The 16,685-nt window shown below is 38.1% G+C and overlaps 2 protein-coding genes and 1 long non-coding RNA gene across 8 annotated transcripts; 2 read left to right on the top strand and 1 right to left on the bottom strand.

The window, feature by feature from the left end:
• Positions 1-226: 226 nt before the first annotated feature.
• LOC143218636 (sorting nexin-7) lies at positions 227-3,183 on the bottom strand. The gene is made up of 7 exons (XM_076443961.1): positions 2,864-3,183; positions 2,278-2,433; positions 2,103-2,219; positions 1,859-2,023; positions 1,590-1,785; positions 1,233-1,507; positions 227-1,165 (listed from the first exon to the last, which is right to left on the bottom strand). Exons 1-7 carry the CDS (start codon positions 3,026-3,028, stop codon positions 806-808), a joined length of 1,434 nt encoding a protein of 477 aa, XP_076300076.1. The 5' UTR covers positions 3,029-3,183; the 3' UTR covers positions 227-805.
• A 162-nt stretch (positions 3,184-3,345) lies between these two features.
• On the top strand, positions 3,346-4,912 carry LOC143218660 (uncharacterized). Its single transcript, XR_013011134.1, has 2 exons — positions 3,346-3,622; positions 4,772-4,912. It is a non-coding gene; the product is annotated as an uncharacterized LOC143218660 (long non-coding RNA).
• On the top strand, positions 4,868-16,384 carry Rfx (regulatory transcription factor Rfx). 6 transcript variants are annotated; one of them, XM_076443938.1, is made up of 17 exons: positions 4,868-5,138; positions 7,146-7,456; positions 7,661-7,841; positions 8,131-8,175; positions 8,819-8,924; positions 8,993-9,092; positions 9,165-9,320; positions 9,635-9,766; positions 10,149-10,330; positions 10,399-10,869; positions 10,953-11,074; positions 11,140-11,237; positions 11,313-11,468; positions 11,553-11,755; positions 11,918-12,071; positions 12,147-12,198; positions 12,297-16,384. In XM_076443938.1, exons 1-17 carry the CDS (start codon positions 5,129-5,131, stop codon positions 12,338-12,340), a joined length of 2,523 nt encoding a protein of 840 aa, XP_076300053.1. In that variant the 5' UTR covers positions 4,868-5,128; the 3' UTR covers positions 12,341-16,384. The 6 variants fall into 6 exon arrangements, with proteins under 6 accessions (XP_076300053.1, XP_076300057.1, XP_076300052.1 ...); XM_076443937.1 differs by having other exon boundaries at positions 4,869-5,138; positions 7,649-7,841; XM_076443941.1 differs by lacking the exon at positions 4,868-5,138 and adding an exon at positions 5,472-6,788 and having other exon boundaries at positions 7,649-7,841.
• The last annotated feature ends 301 nt before the right edge of the window (positions 16,385-16,685 follow it).

Here is a 16,685-nt window from a genome sequence, read left to right as displayed (position 1 = left end):
AGTGCTGCCGTATATAGATTGTCCAAAAAACTTAATAATATAGAGTAAGAGTACTGATTAACGATACAACGAACATTGTAAGCGTTTGCTCGAATTTGTAAATTGTATTCTAGAATTACATATTGACTATCTATGATACATAGATTACTTTGGTATCTATCGTCGGATACAGGTGACTAAAAACTGATTGTCAATAAATGTATTGTATGTGGTTCGAAAGTAAGAGAGAAAGAGAGAGAGAGAGAGAGAGAGAGAGAGAGAGAGAACTAGCGAGAAAAACCATGTAGTACTTGGTCCCAAACTTAATTGGTGATCTAAAAGAAATTATTATATGTATCTTAAGATCGTAGTCGATTCTATGCCGAAATTTGCTCTAGCTAATACTTATAGAACTGAACGTGTTTTAATTTAATTTTTGTTTCATGTCCATGTTTCATCACCTTATTGTATCATAAAGCCATTTTACCATAAACTTTTTTATATATCGAAACTATGAATACATTATACAAATGTGCAGCGTACACATCTAACGGATGCACTTGTAATTTATGTAAGTACCGATAAAACTTTCGACAAAGAACATTTAAAACTTAAGAGAAGAAGTAATTTAATTGCTGAAGCGAGAGATGACATTAAAGCTGGTGAGGTCAGTTTCTTAATTGCAATAAACGTTTCATCGGTAATAGCGAATGCTATGTTCTGTGTGTTCTTTACCTTATATATTTATATATGCACGAGATGTTTAAGGTGTGTATGTGTGTGTATACGTGTGTCCATGTGAGAAAATAGAATTTTGTTGCGATGTTCAAACGGGAATTTTAATAGGTGGTCCTACGGTAACATCGGATCCTACTCCATCTAATTTTAAACCGGTCAAAATTTCTTCCCATGCGTTCATGCATTGCTGATAATGACGTATTTGTCGATCAGCCATAGAGATCAACATATTTTTCAGATCTATCTGTTTCTCCACATTCCATCTTTGCAGGTCGCTGCGCAAATTCTCGTTGGCACACTCTACACGATCCTGCAGCACTTCCACTTGCTTTGCCAATCGTGGAATCGTCTGTCCGAGTCTCTCCAATTTTTCATCACGAGATTCTGCTTTCCACAACGATCCACCCCAATTTTGTGTTGCAACTGTACCACTCGAGAGCCCCATTAGCTATTTAAAGGATCGACATTACAGATCATCGTAAACTCTATTCAATTTTAATATTTTACACACCTACCTGATCTTTTTCGGATCGTTTCTTCGTCAGGTCGTCGATAGTTATCTCGTATTCGATTTGCATCGAATCCCGCCGAGATAGGGCACTCTTCACTGCATCTATATATGAGATGTATTCTCGCTCCTCGTGCGAAACATTTTCGAGCAATTTTTGATGAGCTTCGGTGTTGCATTCTATAGCTTTCGCAATCGCTAATAGAATAGGAGCAAGTTCTGGTTCAGAAGTTGCCCATAATGTGAATATCGGATGCAATTGATGCAATTCCAGCAAATAGTCTGATGCAACATAACAAAAGTATTCGGTACGTTAATCATGTGCATCGATGTCGTACGCAAAACCAGGTATTTCTTACAATACCTTGTCTCTCCTTATGTATGCGATGATTTATTTTATCTATAGTTACTAATTTTTCACTAAGGGCTGTACAATAATCTCGAACTTGTTCGAATTCAAAGTGATGTTGTTTCATGGTGTACGTGCTTGCTATATTTTGCAAGGAATCGGTCATTTTGACGAGAACGTTTGCACGATTTTTACGATGAACAAGGAATTCCTAGAACAATAAACAAAGATAAATAATACTCGAAAATCCTGCAAAAAGAAATCCTAATGAACGATATACTTACCGCAGGTTTGGTAGTTAAAAAGATGAACAAATTTTTGTCACAACTAAGAATAGGATGATTAACCACTCTGTTAAGAAATATATGCAACAGTTTCATACGAGCTATGATAAATTCTTTGGAGTAACGATCTAACTGTGCGAGTAACGTGTGTTTCCCAGGCATCGGCTATAATGGCAATGTTAACATATGTTCTTTTACACAGATATCACAATATTAGAAGTTCAAGAAGTATATAATCGCTCACCGGAATGATATGAGTCGGATACGAGTCCACCAGCTTCTGTCGCAGCCAAATGAAATCATTGTATCGTCTTTGAACGACGTATTCGAATCCACCATCCGCGAATTCTGGTCTGGTGGACTGAAATCAGATATTCCTTGAAACTAGCCAGGTAAAACCAGTTAGAAAGAAGGCTTACCTTTGTCGTTATGCGAAAAGTGATATAAGTTTCTAGCGTTTCAAGGTGCTTTTGAGGATTGTCCACTCTGACTTGCAGATCTCTCGAGTCTGTTTGAAAGTCTGATATCTCTTGCTCCGGCAATGTAGAAAAGCTGTCGAGGGAAGGGGATGCTATCTGGAAATTGAGCTGCGTTTACAGAGTGCTAGCCGAGCATTGAATGGCGCTTAAGGGGGTACACTCGTTTATTGTAGTCTCGCCTTCTTATTTCTCATTAATGCAAAGATGGGGTTTTTCAGTAGTGAAAAGCGCCAGATAAAAAATCAATCTAAGCCGTAGTCGCCTTCAAAAGTCCTATTTTTACGTTTACGATTATGTAGCTATTTTATAAAGATGCGACAGCTATATGCTAAACGTAATAAACGTAAAAATAGGACTTTTGAGGGCGATTGCGGCCTAGATTGATCTTTTATCTAGCGTTTTTGTATACTGAAAAACCCGATCTTTGCATTATCGAGAAATGAGAAGCAATCCTGGAAACGTCGAGTGGATTCGATTTGACAAACGAAACGACTTGTCAAAGAGAAATTTCAGGTTATACACTGACCACAGAGCCTTCTATAGAAGTGCTGCAATTCGAGAGGAAGTCCGCGTCGCGGCTTTCTTGTTTGATAACACCGCCGACTGCCATCGTGCTCACTTCCAAAATCGCGGAATCTTCCGCGGCCCTTTCACCGGGATTTTCTGCATCGTTTTCCGACGAGGACATCATATCTTCGAACTGTCAAGTGTCAAGTACAGTCAAGTAACAGAACCTCGACGATACGGATACTGCGTCACCTGGTCACCGTCACAATGCGTAGCATTACGGAAAGCACGAACACGATATATGTGCATATACGCGCATCGATCATACTTCGGGAAAACGTTCGGTCGCGTGTTACGTCAATAGAAATCTGTTTGCCGATTGATAACGATACGAACACGATCCTACTATAATTTACCCGCCCTTTTTCTACCCGAGGTATACCTATTACATAAATATATCGCATGCTCTTGTTCCCCTCACAATTGAACGGCTACTATTCGACTCGCAATTGTTAGGGAGCGTGTTGTCGGGAAAATTATTTACAATTTCCACAAGTAAAAGGCAAATATTTTTCGCCCGTGGAAACCGTATCTCTGGGATACACTCAACACATTTTTTTCCCGCGATTAAGTATTCGAACCGTTCGCTTGCTACCAGTGATGGACTGGCCGAAAAATGACAAGTACGGTCCCATTTTATCCAAGAGATATACCATAATGATGGCGGAGGAATCCTCGCTACCAGTTATTTATTATCGGTCGCCAAATCCGTCGACGAGTAAGTGTTCTTATTTTCTAAAATATCAATTTCGATCTTTCTATAATACTTTCTATAATATATTATCCGTTTGATCGTTTACCGATGAACGTACATATTTAGATCGGTTTATTCGATGCTTCCGACTTGTCAATAATCGATGATTTACACAGGAAATGTAATTCGAGAATTTCATGTACTTGTCTGAGCGTCCCGAGAATTTTGAATAGCGCGCCGAACGAAAGCGCGGTTTCGAACGAACTGAACAAACGGTCGTAATCGATTAGGGAACACGCACTTTCGTATCTCGTACGGTTTAATTCGACGGGAATGGATGCCTAATGATGCCTAACCGATAAAAAAGAAAATGATTACATTTGTCGAAGTAAAGCAATCGTCATAATGCGGCTGAACCAGGCTGAACGGTGTGTGTGGTGGGCGCAGATTGCGCATGCACGCGAGGAAATGTTCAGCGAGTGATAAATCGTTGAAATTTATATCATTCGATGCTTTTTGGTGATAGGTACACTATAGAAAATGATATTAACTCATCGTCTAACTTAGGATACCGATCGCAACTATTTAATCAAGTGTGTTTAGCTGATCGTCAAAGTAAGAATAGGATGACGCGCGGCGTTACTCAGTGCTGTACATAGAATTTTGTGAACCAACAGATTCTATTAGATCCTGACAATATGTGTTACAATGTTATAATAAGTAGACTGCGATCTTTATGCATCCGCAATCTATATAGTTAGAAGTAAGGTACATTTGTTTCGACGATTCTATTCCTTTCCACGAGAGAAATTATACCGACCGGTGATTATTGCATAATTTTGAAAAATCTATGGTACATGGCTAAACACTTTTTAACGGAACTATCAATAGCAACAGCAATTTTCATTGTGAACTAATAAGTCACCCTCAATAACGTCATCTATAACAGTTTCACATTTAAGATTGTAATGGAAAAGAAAATTTCTATGCTTTCTTTTGGTACAGTACAATTATTGAAAATCCTATTAATAGGTTTCCGGTAGATAAAGTGTTAACAAAAGAAAACAGCTGAAATATCAATATGAGCGTTTCGCTCGGAGCGAAACTACCGTCACGGAGCACCGTGATGAGAATCTCGAAGCTGAATGAAGTTCAATATCTCCCGCGTTCTAGGGGGCCCCACTGTACGCTGTACACGGTGTACTTGGTACGGTACTGGTCGTGACGTGACGCGGGCAGTGATGCCGTAGTCAAGGCGACCGCAGCAGCAGACAACCAACACTCCGACCAGCCGTCGACAACAAAATATACAGGTTCGTCGGAGTGTACTGCTCCGGTTTTTCGGTTGCACGGTGGCTTGGCTGTCCGCGTGGTTTCCCGGGTGACACAGGCACAGGCACAAGCACCGGCACCGGCACCGGTACAGGCTCGCCTGTTCCTTGAACGGGAAAAGTCCGACCGGGATACAAGGGGGGAAACGTTCGGCCGCGCAAGTGCGCCCGGGCGTCGTGTTCAGAGTACACGCCATTCATGAATACAGGTGAGTAGAAAGAGACCTATGGAAATCGCGCTCCGTCGCGATCGCGATTATCATTTTCTTTCGACAACATTTTCCTTCGATAATTCTCTTGCATGCACAACTTCGACGAAATATTGTGCGCGAACTAGAACCTCCATGTTACAGCACGTCTTCGACGTCCCGATATTTTGTCGTTTACAACGCGTATTCTTTTACTGACAATAGTTCTAGGATTAATATCGAATACCGATTATTCATTACTTTTATTTTCACATTCTGCCAGTCCTGTCATCGTTAACTGTTCGCCAATGTCCTGAGGTCCTTGTTCCATATTTTCTCTGCTTTGAGTATCCTGCATCTCTGTATGTATCGTTGGTTCTCTAGTTTATCCCGTATGATTTAATATTAGTCTGTTAGATATCTGTGCATCGTTCCCCTAGAAATCCTGTGCTGTTTCCATTTCAGAGGATCTTCCGAGTACCTCTGTATCGGAAGCTAATCAATTCTTTTTTACACTGCCTCCCTGACTGTAGGACACCGTCATGGATTTCTTCATTTCGTACTCCCCTCGTCACGCTTTAGCGATTTTATTATGACCCCCTAGCTATATGGGGTATCTAATATTTGGAAGCCTTTGGAAGCTTTTAATTAAATCCAGCTTATCAATTATATCAATGAGTTTCTTGAGCCATGAAAAAGTAGACACCCCTGAGCAGAGCGTTTGGCTATTAATAAAATCTTTGGTCTAGTTTTCCAAGTATATTGTGAAGTCTTACACAAAGTATTAGTCTTGTAATATATTACAGATGAAAAATATAGGAAAGAACAGAGCATATGCATTATAGGATAATAGATAAGGTATACAGAACAGTCCCAAGCATCGGCCAAGCGTAACAGAGGCCAGGTGCTCTCTCACACACACAAATGTACACACGCACATGGTATGTTTTCCAGTGTAATTATCTTGTGTACAATAACACGATGCTTTACATTGAGATTCGTGCAAAATGCTCTTCTTCCTTTTATTGTATATTTAACAAAAAAAAGCAAAATTTGAAATGAACCAATCTTTCCAACAGTATATTAAAACTCTACACAATTATTATACTGAAACGTAATCCTTCTCAGGAACTGAGGTTTGTGCTAATTAGAAAATGTATTGCTGCCAGGGGGGTAGGGGCTTGATGTTCTCTAATTGCACCTATAATCTGACCGTTTCTACGGATAGATACTTTGAACCCCTCTAAAATAAGAGTCCCCACACGTCCACTCGCCCGTACACCGCGTTTTAGCGATCTGGCCCCTCTCCCTTTCGTTTTCATCCCTTTGAAATACATTGTTTGGTACCTGCCACCCTAACAGGTACAGGATGCCCCAACACACGCCTCGATATATTACATGTTCCCGGCTACAATGCCGTGTTTCATTTCTATTGGAAGCTCTCTTCGGGGCTTCCCTTTGATCTCTAGATTATCGAATGCTGCCCACCTGCAAGAAATTACGTGGCCGATTTTTTTTTATGTAGGTTAGGGTGCTTATTAAATACTATCGCACGGTGCATCTATTTAATGTATATAAACGTCCAGTTCGGGCGTCGTCGATTTTCGGTTTTATTTATTCTACAATACATGTACATATGTATTATTTAACCAGCCGGTCGTAGCAATAATAGTAATAAAGTTTCAAACATATTTTATTACCGTTTTTCTCATTCTTTTATTCCCCGGTTATATTAGTATGTACAACATGAATGTACATTTACAGACCATTGTACCTCCACAGAAAACACAAATCATTTTTATTCAAAGCAGTTTATTTTTTAACATTTCATTATTTTATTTTAATAAATGACCATTTTAATTTTCATATTTTCACGATTAATTGTACACTTTGACAATTGTATCTTGTAACTTGTAAGGTGATTAAACATATAAAAAGATATTAGAGGTAGCGGTTCGTGCATCAAGCCTGTCGGAAGACATTATTGATATTCGCTACATACGTGTGGGTTGTACGTCTACGTTGCAGACCCTTCCCTCCAGAAACGGACAAGTAGCGGTGGTAGTGAGATCTTGGGAGCAGAGAGAGGTGAAGGAGTGATTGCCATGACTACGACAGGAGCCCAGTATGCCCTCGCAGCATCCACCAGAGCTAATAATAGTGGGGGTAACTCTGCGACAGTGGGGGTGGAACCTAAGCCAAGCGTCGTTGTCGTGACTACTTCCAGTTCCAGTGGCAGTGGTAGTGCGGCGCAGAGTCAATCAACAAGGGGTCAGCAACTTATCACTGTCGTTACTAGTCCTGATCCTTCCAGTCCGAACAATCTGCAACCTATTCAGGTTTGTTGCATTACATTCTAATAAAATACAGTGTTATCAATAATATCTGTGTCATAATTATGGGGAGAAGATTCACTTTCTTTACTAATTAGTGAATGCTAGAACTTGTGTTTCCGTGATTATACCTTTATATTGTTATACAGAACATTACTGTTGATTCTAAGGACATGCCTACTATAAACAATAATTTAGTTATTGGTTCAGGATCCGCTTGAAACAGCTGCAGATTCTTCCAACGGCTCAACAGGTACCCCAGCACATGTTACAGCGCAAGTTGTAGTGAACACTACTCATTCGGGTCAACACGCTCTCGTCGATTCGGACGCTGCGTCTACATCGGCGGGAACAATCGTCAGCGGTTCTCCACATTTTATTACTGTCACAGGTGAGTGCTCGACAAAGCAATTCTATTAGATTCTCGTTTCATCCTTGCTGGATGTGAAATTATTCGTACAAATATCCAGCGAATTCAAGAGTCTTGCAAAGATCACTATATAAATACATTTGCGTAAAATATCGCGATTATAAGTCGTCGAAAGACTTCCTCTAAGTCGTTTATATTAAGGGTGAGTATCAGAATCAGTTTGAAAAATTATAGTGTTTGAGTAGAGATTTGGCCCTTTCCATGCTGCTGAAAAACATGCACCTCTGTTCTTCTACTCTGACTACACTAGGCACCGGTGATTCACCATCCTACGCATCCCTCACAACGGCAGTAGGTGAGGGCAGAATATAATCAGCATGTATTATCCGTTTCTAATAATTCAGCGCATCTATACAGGGTGTCTCATAATTCATGGTACAAATTAGGTCAGGTCGATTCTATGGCTGGAAATAACACGAAAATCAAGAGTAATGAAGTTGTGTGTGGGAGGCTTCGTTTTCAGGAAAATTAAATTTAAATATCAGTCGAGTACACGCGTCCTTAATAAATAACCGATGTCAAGATTTCACTAATTTTCTTGAAAACAATACGGCAATTTCGTTACTCTTGATTTTCGTCTTATTTCCAGCCATAGAATCGACCTGACCTAATTTGTACCATGAATTATGACACACCCTGGTGTCTGGATACTTGGTGTATGGAACTATAATTTTTTATCGATGATCTTGATTTTGCATGGATTAATGTATTATTTACACATGTACAATCGTACGAATACGATTTCATTCTGTAAGACAGATTAAATATAAACACACAAATACCAGACTTCCTGCTAAGATCGGAAGAGACTGCTTCGGTAACTCTTCCGCTCAGGTGCAGTCTTGTGCTCGAGTATTGTGTGCATTTTGCAAGGCTTCAAATTCAGAACCGAAGATTATTTGCTACGAGTATATTAAAGCATGTTGTATCTGTTTCAGTATCGGGCGAACCGGAGGCAGTGGGGTCCGAGTCAGTGTCTCATCCCACCTATGTTCAATATGTTGAGGGGGATGGTTCCACGTATATACCGACGAATGGTCAGATGTAAGTATAGAAGGGTTTTATGGATTCGGTATCGTTATGACTTTTCTTCAACTTGTGAACTTTTGTAGGACATATCCTGTATATGCTGTTGGGGAAGCAGGGGCAATGTACACTCCTGCTTCGAGCCAATACTATACACCAGCATCCACACCTGTGACCTATGCACAGGTAAAGTATCGAGTAAATATTTCAGGGAGTATTCATGGATTTGTCGTTATCAATAATATCGTACGAATTTAGGTGACTGGGCAAGGTTCGAATTCGACGACTGGACAGTTATTATCTCAGGGCAATGGCACGTATTTGATCCAGCAGAGCGTCGTGGATGGCGATCCAACCGCGCACGCGTTAATATCTGCAGCTGCTGCACGTGCCAGTCCACAGACGGAAAATGCGGTAAGACACCGATGCATGGATCCTCTTAGATTTTTCACTCTCGATTGCTTTCGTTCGATTGACTTTTTTTTTGCGAGTAAACGTTTCGAGATCGCAGGCATGGGAGCCCTGCATGATCATAAAGGGACGGAAAGGGCGGAGTATTCGTTTGATGCGAAATTTTTTTCCGACCGAGACACGAATGATAATCTCTCAAGTAATTCCTGGTAGAAAACTATATTATATTTTTGGCCGGATGAACATTTCTAACGAGAACACATGAGTGCATCTAATCGGGGTTTAATGAGCTATTGGTGTCTTGGGTTGTTCGATAGGAAACTGTGGTTAGCGGGGGTGGAGGGGCATACTTGATCAGCGGTAATTCAGGAGGTACTACAGTCACCGTGGAAGATGCTGCGGCTGCGGCAGCAAACATGACGCATGCTACTAGAGTTTCTCAAGCAACAGTAAGCTAATACACGATCATCCCTATTTACAGGCTTTTATCAACTACTAATTCGTTGCAGCATGCTCGTCGTAGTGTCTACCGTCAACGATCAGAATTAAAACGATTACTGCGAACGATTTCTTTTGATCCATGTCACCATGGATCGTACGGCTTAATTCTGATTGTTAACGTGCACTTTCCTTAGGGATTTCATTCACTCTCAAAATAACATAGAATATCTTTCCTAATACGATCGAGTAAATAACAGTAATTATGAATGTTGCAAGTAGTTTGTAGCGTTGCATCGAATACTCTTTTTGCATTGTAATATATCGTATCATAGATAAGGAAAAGGTTATTCTACAACTATTCAGAAATCATATCGATTGTCGTCCAATTAGGTCCACTGGTTGCTCGAAAATTATGAAACAGCGGATGGTGTCTCCCTTCCAAGATCTACGCTTTACAATCACTATCTACGCCATTGTTCTGAAAATAAGTTGGACCCCGTGAACGCGGCGAGCTTTGGGAAATTAATTCGCTCAGTTTTTTTGGGCTTGAGAACCAGACGATTAGGCACCAGGTAAAATATTTTCCCCATCGAAATGTCGATATTCTCGGATATCTTTTCTAAATTGAATTCTTTCGTAGAGGAAATTCAAAGTACCATTACTATGGGATTCGAGTGAAGCCTAACTCTCCTTTGGTGATGTTGAACGAAGACGGCACGCCTCGCCAACAGCAAAGCGCGAACTCTCAAACGAAACGATTCAAGTTTGTGAATCAAAAGCAGGAGACAACGTACGAGAACAACACTCATTCGAACACGAACATTTCTTCGAACACTTCGCCGCCGCAGTTCCATCAATACCTTGGCGAAGCGAGTGGCGCGATTCCAGAGTTCCCGGAAATAATAGTCAGCCATGGATCCTCTCTTCCCGAGGACTGTACTTTAGAAGACATCGACACGTTTCGAAGTATATACAGGGAACATTGCGAGGCGTTCCTGGATGCCGTTCTCAATTTTGAATTTGCCACCGTGGAGAGTCTTTGGAGAGAATTTTGGCGTAGTCAGGACAATAATAACGGGGACGAATGCGAGGAAGAGAAATATTTGTCGAAGTAAGACGATTCAAGCCTTATATGCGTATTTAATAATTTATACAAAAGGAACGTTGTTCTAATCAAATGTATTGTCTATACAGAACCAAACTGTATCAGATATGCAAGTGTTCGGAAGTTCAAGATTTCATTCAAAAAGTTGACTACACATTTTATCAGAACTTGGTCGAAGTATTAATGCCTAACGTATTGCGACCTATACCGAGTAAGTTACGTCGATCTTTTGTACCGGGAGCTTAATATGTTGTTATAACAATGATTATTTCTCAGGCTCGCTGACACAATCCATCCGAAACTTCGCAAAAGGTTTAGAATCATGGTTAACATCGGCGATGGCTGACTGTCCGGAAGAAATGACTCGGATAAAGGTATTAATTACATCACAGGGATAGAACAGACCTCTTGGACAATGTTTTTGTTAACATGAATGTATTTCATTTTAGTTGACAGCTGTGTCTGCATTTGCACAGACACTAAGGCGTTACACGTCTCTGAACCACCTTGCTCAAGCAGCGCGCGCAGTGCTTCAAAATTCGAGTCAAATCAACCAAATGCTGGCGGATTTGAATCGCGTTGATTTTCATAATGTACAAGAACAGGTATTTACACGTTTAACTAAACGAGTACGAGCGTGTTTCTATGTGTACGTGTAGACAGAATACACGAGCAAGTCATGTTTTCAGGCCTCTTGGGTTTGTCAATGCGATTATCGGATGGTCCAGCAATTAGAAGCGGATTTCAAAGTTACGCTACAGCAACAAAACTCATTGGAAGACTGGGCGATTTGGTTGAAGAGCGTCGTCACACAGGTTCTGAAACCGTTCGAAGAGAAACCTACGTTTGCGAAGGCTGCACGTCAATTTTTGCTCAAGTGGTCCTTCTACAGGTTCGTTACTAAACTCATACATATTACCTTGGCTATTACTTGACAATGACATTATTATTATTTAACTTCCAGTTATATCTGTCCACATTACATAATCTTACAGATAATTTCACATATTATTCTTTGACTTGACAATGGTATTAATTGTTACTTATTCGACAGTTCCATGGTGATTCGTGATCTCACTTTAAGAAGCGCAGCTAGCTTTGGGTCTTTCCACTTGATTCGGTTACTATACGACGAATACATGTTTTACTTGATCGAGCATCAAGTAGCAATCGCTACGGGGACGACTCCGATAGCTGTAATGGGAGATGTACGTATTCCTATTTGAATCCGTTCAAATGATAAATCTCTATATTTTGTTTTTCACGACTCTGTCTCCTTTTAGAAAAGTCAAAATTGTTCTTTGCTCAGTGCATTTGGCGTGACTTCTAACGGAGGTTAGACATTTGTTCGTTTCCTTATCACTTGATTGTATTCACGAACTCCTACAGAAAGAGCCAAGTTGCTTTGAAGCAAACATATTTTTCTTTTCCAGATACTTTGAACACGAACCAACCAAAGCGCGTGAAACTAAGCTAACTGCGTGCCTACATGCCTTAGTTTGCAAGTAAACCAGTAGCACTTGAAAATGAAATATTAGCACAAGAGCATGCAGGCCTACCGATACACACTAGTCCCATAAATTATAATTTTGTATAAGATGAGATCTTGTCGAACAATGACTTAACAAAGAAGATTTTTGCATAATGCCCAGGATATATATATCTATATATATGTATCTACGATCTAGGTAAGTCTGTGTGATATAACATGTACGAGTATACACTGCGGTCTGCAGTCAGCAAGTATATGATTCGAGCGTAAGGTATCGCTGGCACGATGTTTAGTATGTTAATGTATCTTCTAGTCGAGACATTTTTTAAAAATATATGGGACCATGAATATGTCATGCCCTTATAGCATACAATATCAAAAGCTTACTCGATTTAGTTTCTTATTTCTGTAATAAATTTAATAAAATACATAGTATTTATTTATTTATTTGTTTCTTTCATTAGTGAATTGAATAATAAATTAAATTGATGATTTATTTGATCGTTTGGACGCGATTCCCGCGATTACTTACGTTTATTCGCCATCGAAACGTATGCAGATCAATATTTATAGAAGAGAGAGTGCGTTACGCGAGTCGCAAATAAGGCTGAACAAAGACAATATAAAGAAAGAGTGAAGAATAAATTGCATCTCGATCTTTCCTGCGGATTTTTTCAAAAAGAAGATATATTTATTGCTTGTACTCGGTGATCAACATCTCTTTTAGAATTTTATCGGAATTTAGCAATGTCCGGCGCGATTTGCTTCAGCAAAATTAAATGTATAATGGCTTCGCTCTTTGGTTGTTCAAGAAATGATTTATTAAAATGCTGCATCTTGCAACTGAACGTTTTATTTCGGTAACATCTTAACCTGAGAGAGAGAGGGAGAGAGTAAACAAAGTCGAGTAAGCTTGAAGTAGCGAACATCAGTCTATCCAAGAAGAAAGAAAAAAAAAGATGCATTCATATCGACGGATTCTATTTTGCACAAATACTTGAGTAACGTTTAAAGAAATCCGCCCTGCCGACGGTATTGTCAAATATAATAAAAGAATATTCCTACTGGAGCAGATGCGAATTAGAATTACTATAATTATTATATACTTGTACGAGTTTTAGATATTTCTGACATTCATATTTTTTAACACGACTTATTGATTGTACATCGAGCTACATAAAGAAAAGAAAAAAAAGAAAAGAAAACGATTGTGTTTGCGAACCGTCTCTGTTACACTCCATATATATTCTTTCAGTATTTTTAAACGAATAGAGTACAAAACAGCACTGGGAAAAAAGTATGGGTGTAACGATATATAAATGTAATCGTTTTAATTTACTGATAGAATATACGCTATGGTTCTTGCATCGTAAAATGTACATATACAAAATAACGTGGCAGATAAACGAGAGTGCACAGTTGTTGAAATTTAACGAAAAAAAAGAGAGAGAGAGAGAGAAGATACAAAGAAAAGACACTGTAAATTGCAATGGTAGAAGCTGAGAGTGTTTTGCAAACATGCTTCGCGTTTCAATCATTTTAATTAATATATTTACGATAAAAAGAGTCTGTGTCGGTATACATATATGTTTTATATTCGTAGACTCTCGCGTAACTCTCTTCGGTGTAACAAAATTCTAGGTCTAAGGGTGCATTGTCAACTTAAACGTTATTATTCCTTTTTTGTTATCTATACTACGTAACATGGCAAACAATATGTCGACGTATTTAAGCTGTTTCTTGTTTCGTCAGATATTTAGTAATTTATTTTCGAATTAAATTGGATTGTAATCGTACATAGATTATAGATATTTGTTTTCCTATGTTCGAAGGCAAACAAATTTTACGATCACACCGAAAGACGTCAAATGTGCTGATTGAAATCTATTGAGAGGGAATATAATTTTGTCGCGCGTATTGCAGGTTCATTAAAACTTTGTATATATATGAGTTTCTTTAGTCTCTAAATCTTTTATATTTTCTATATTTATATTTTTACATACACGTATGTATTATAATAACTTCATTCGAATATATTCGCATGCTCTCATTCTCTCCCTAAATGAGTACAAAGTTTCAATGAAGTTAGTTCGTACGTAATTAATTGAAATATTTTCTAACAACAATTGAAAAAGATTTATTTAAACGCTTAAACTCTCAAGTGGTCTTAGAGAAAGTTTTATGTTTTCTAAAATGCAATATATGTAAATAATATAAAATTAATTGATTACTTTAAATTCACGAGGATTACCGCTGCATATTTTGCAAGAAAATATCGTTTGAAATTGTTACGAATTACGTGCGGGTTCTTTCAAGATACAAAGCATTCGATGTGTTACAAACGTATTTTCTATTCCAAAGCACCGCTATATAGACCATTTTTTTTTTATTTTGCGAATATGTATGTGACACGCATGATTACAAAGATAACTGAAGTTTAGTAAGCAAAAAATACAAATTGCCTAAAACGACAAGAAATTATTCTAGATGCTAAACGTATCTTGCAGCAGAGAAACAATGAAAATACGAAGAAGATTGTAACTCTAAAGATGATGAACTCCTACGAACAAACTAGAATGTTTGGCAAAACTTGGTGCCTTTTATTTCATACAAGAGAAGAAAAAAAGAGAAATGGACATTTTTTTACTGTACTTTAATTATACAAAGAACGAATAAGAAGCTTCCAACGTCAAACGACCAAAATGAATTAACGAAAGAAAATTAATTGCTCTTCCTTTAGGGCTTCTTTGCAAAGCTATTCAATTTTTATGGCGTTTTACGTTAAGAAAGAAAAGTAAAAGAACAAGTATTCGGAGACCTCGAAATTACAAAACAAAAACGAGAAAAAGAAAAACCAATGAAGGTTTGGAAGGAAATGTATGCGTTGTACCTTAGAAATATATTGTGTCCAGGAGTATTGCTTGTTTTTGTATTTTCTTAGATCTTTTTCAGTAAAAACTTCTTCCAAACTGTATAGTTTGCTATATCGAAGGTCACAATAAAGGGTACTAAAAACACTGGTCAAATTTATTGCATTGCGATATTCGCAAATAGATTTAACAAAAAGATAGGATAAATGTTTATTTATTGTATAAAACTATCGCATACTAGTCAAACTTGATAGACTTAAGCCAAAAAAACAGGGATTGAGTATATCACACAGTACATCGACCATTGGTTGCGCATGTATTATTTGTGCGAGCAGAAAGGATAGAATATTTCCATAACTATAATGAGCTTATACATGTAAAAATTAACGATAACTATGTGTACTTAGCATAAGAATGGCTTTCTGAGAAATTTCTACGTTTTTCTTTTCTTGTCGACTTGAGAAGTCGTGCAATGTTAAGGAGAATAGTCGAATATAGAAAAACCTGCATCGGAATGGCTTGATCCTAGAACGTACGAGAGATTTAAGAATCAAAAATAGAAAGATATTGTGTCCTACTAGTGAAGATAAATCAATCCAATGACAGTACACGATTCTATATTCTTCTATACTTGTTTGTATTTTTAAGTAGGATCGCTGTTTGTAAGTTTCACAATTATCACAAGGTGCAAGCGATTGTAGTCTTGTTGTTGACAAATGAAAAATCAAACTTACTATGGTTTCCTATGTTGCGGAAGAAGGCCTTAAAAAATATTTCCACTTGTAAACACAAACACACGAAAACGAAAAGATTTACTATGTTGTTAAGAGTGAACACTGGTAACACAAATGAAAATAATAATAATAATAATAATTAAAAAAAGGAAGAAGAGAACTTAAAGATACTGTCGCGTGAGGAAAGAGAGAGAGAAAAAAATGAGTATCGTTTTCCTTATGACGTATAAAAAATATTTTGATACCTCCAGATTTGCACAAATCGAGTGTCATTCATTACTGCTTAAATAAGATTATTTTTACTGAATGCAGCTCAAAACGGTAACAACGTATATAAAAATTACACGAGATTAAGAAGCTCTAAGAACTGTGTGAATGTGCGAATCACAAAAACAATTAATAAATATATGTTTAAAACTTGTAAAGTTGTGTTTTTTATAGAAACCTTACAGTTTAATTATATTTTCATTATGTTTCGCATTTCAAATCGACCGCCACAACACAAGGACCACATTTTTGGAAATTTCAATATACGTGAGTACATTTTTTCGTTTATATGAATATTGCTAGTATAAGCAATGAAAAAGTCATAAAACTATGACGAATTCGGTAATCGATGCTAAGTAATAGTTAAAATCGTACCGTAGTATTGAAAAAAGTTCGGAGCCTCTATCAGCCTCTATCGGAGACGTAAATCGTTATTATTATATTTAAAAATTAATGGTG

Source organism: Lasioglossum baleicum, chromosome 20 (genome assembly GCF_051020765.1).
Source record: "Lasioglossum baleicum chromosome 20, iyLasBale1, whole genome shotgun sequence".
Lineage (NCBI taxonomy): Eukaryota > Metazoa > Arthropoda > Insecta > Hymenoptera > Halictidae > Lasioglossum > Lasioglossum baleicum.
This window is presented reverse-complemented; position numbering and strand designations above follow the sequence as displayed.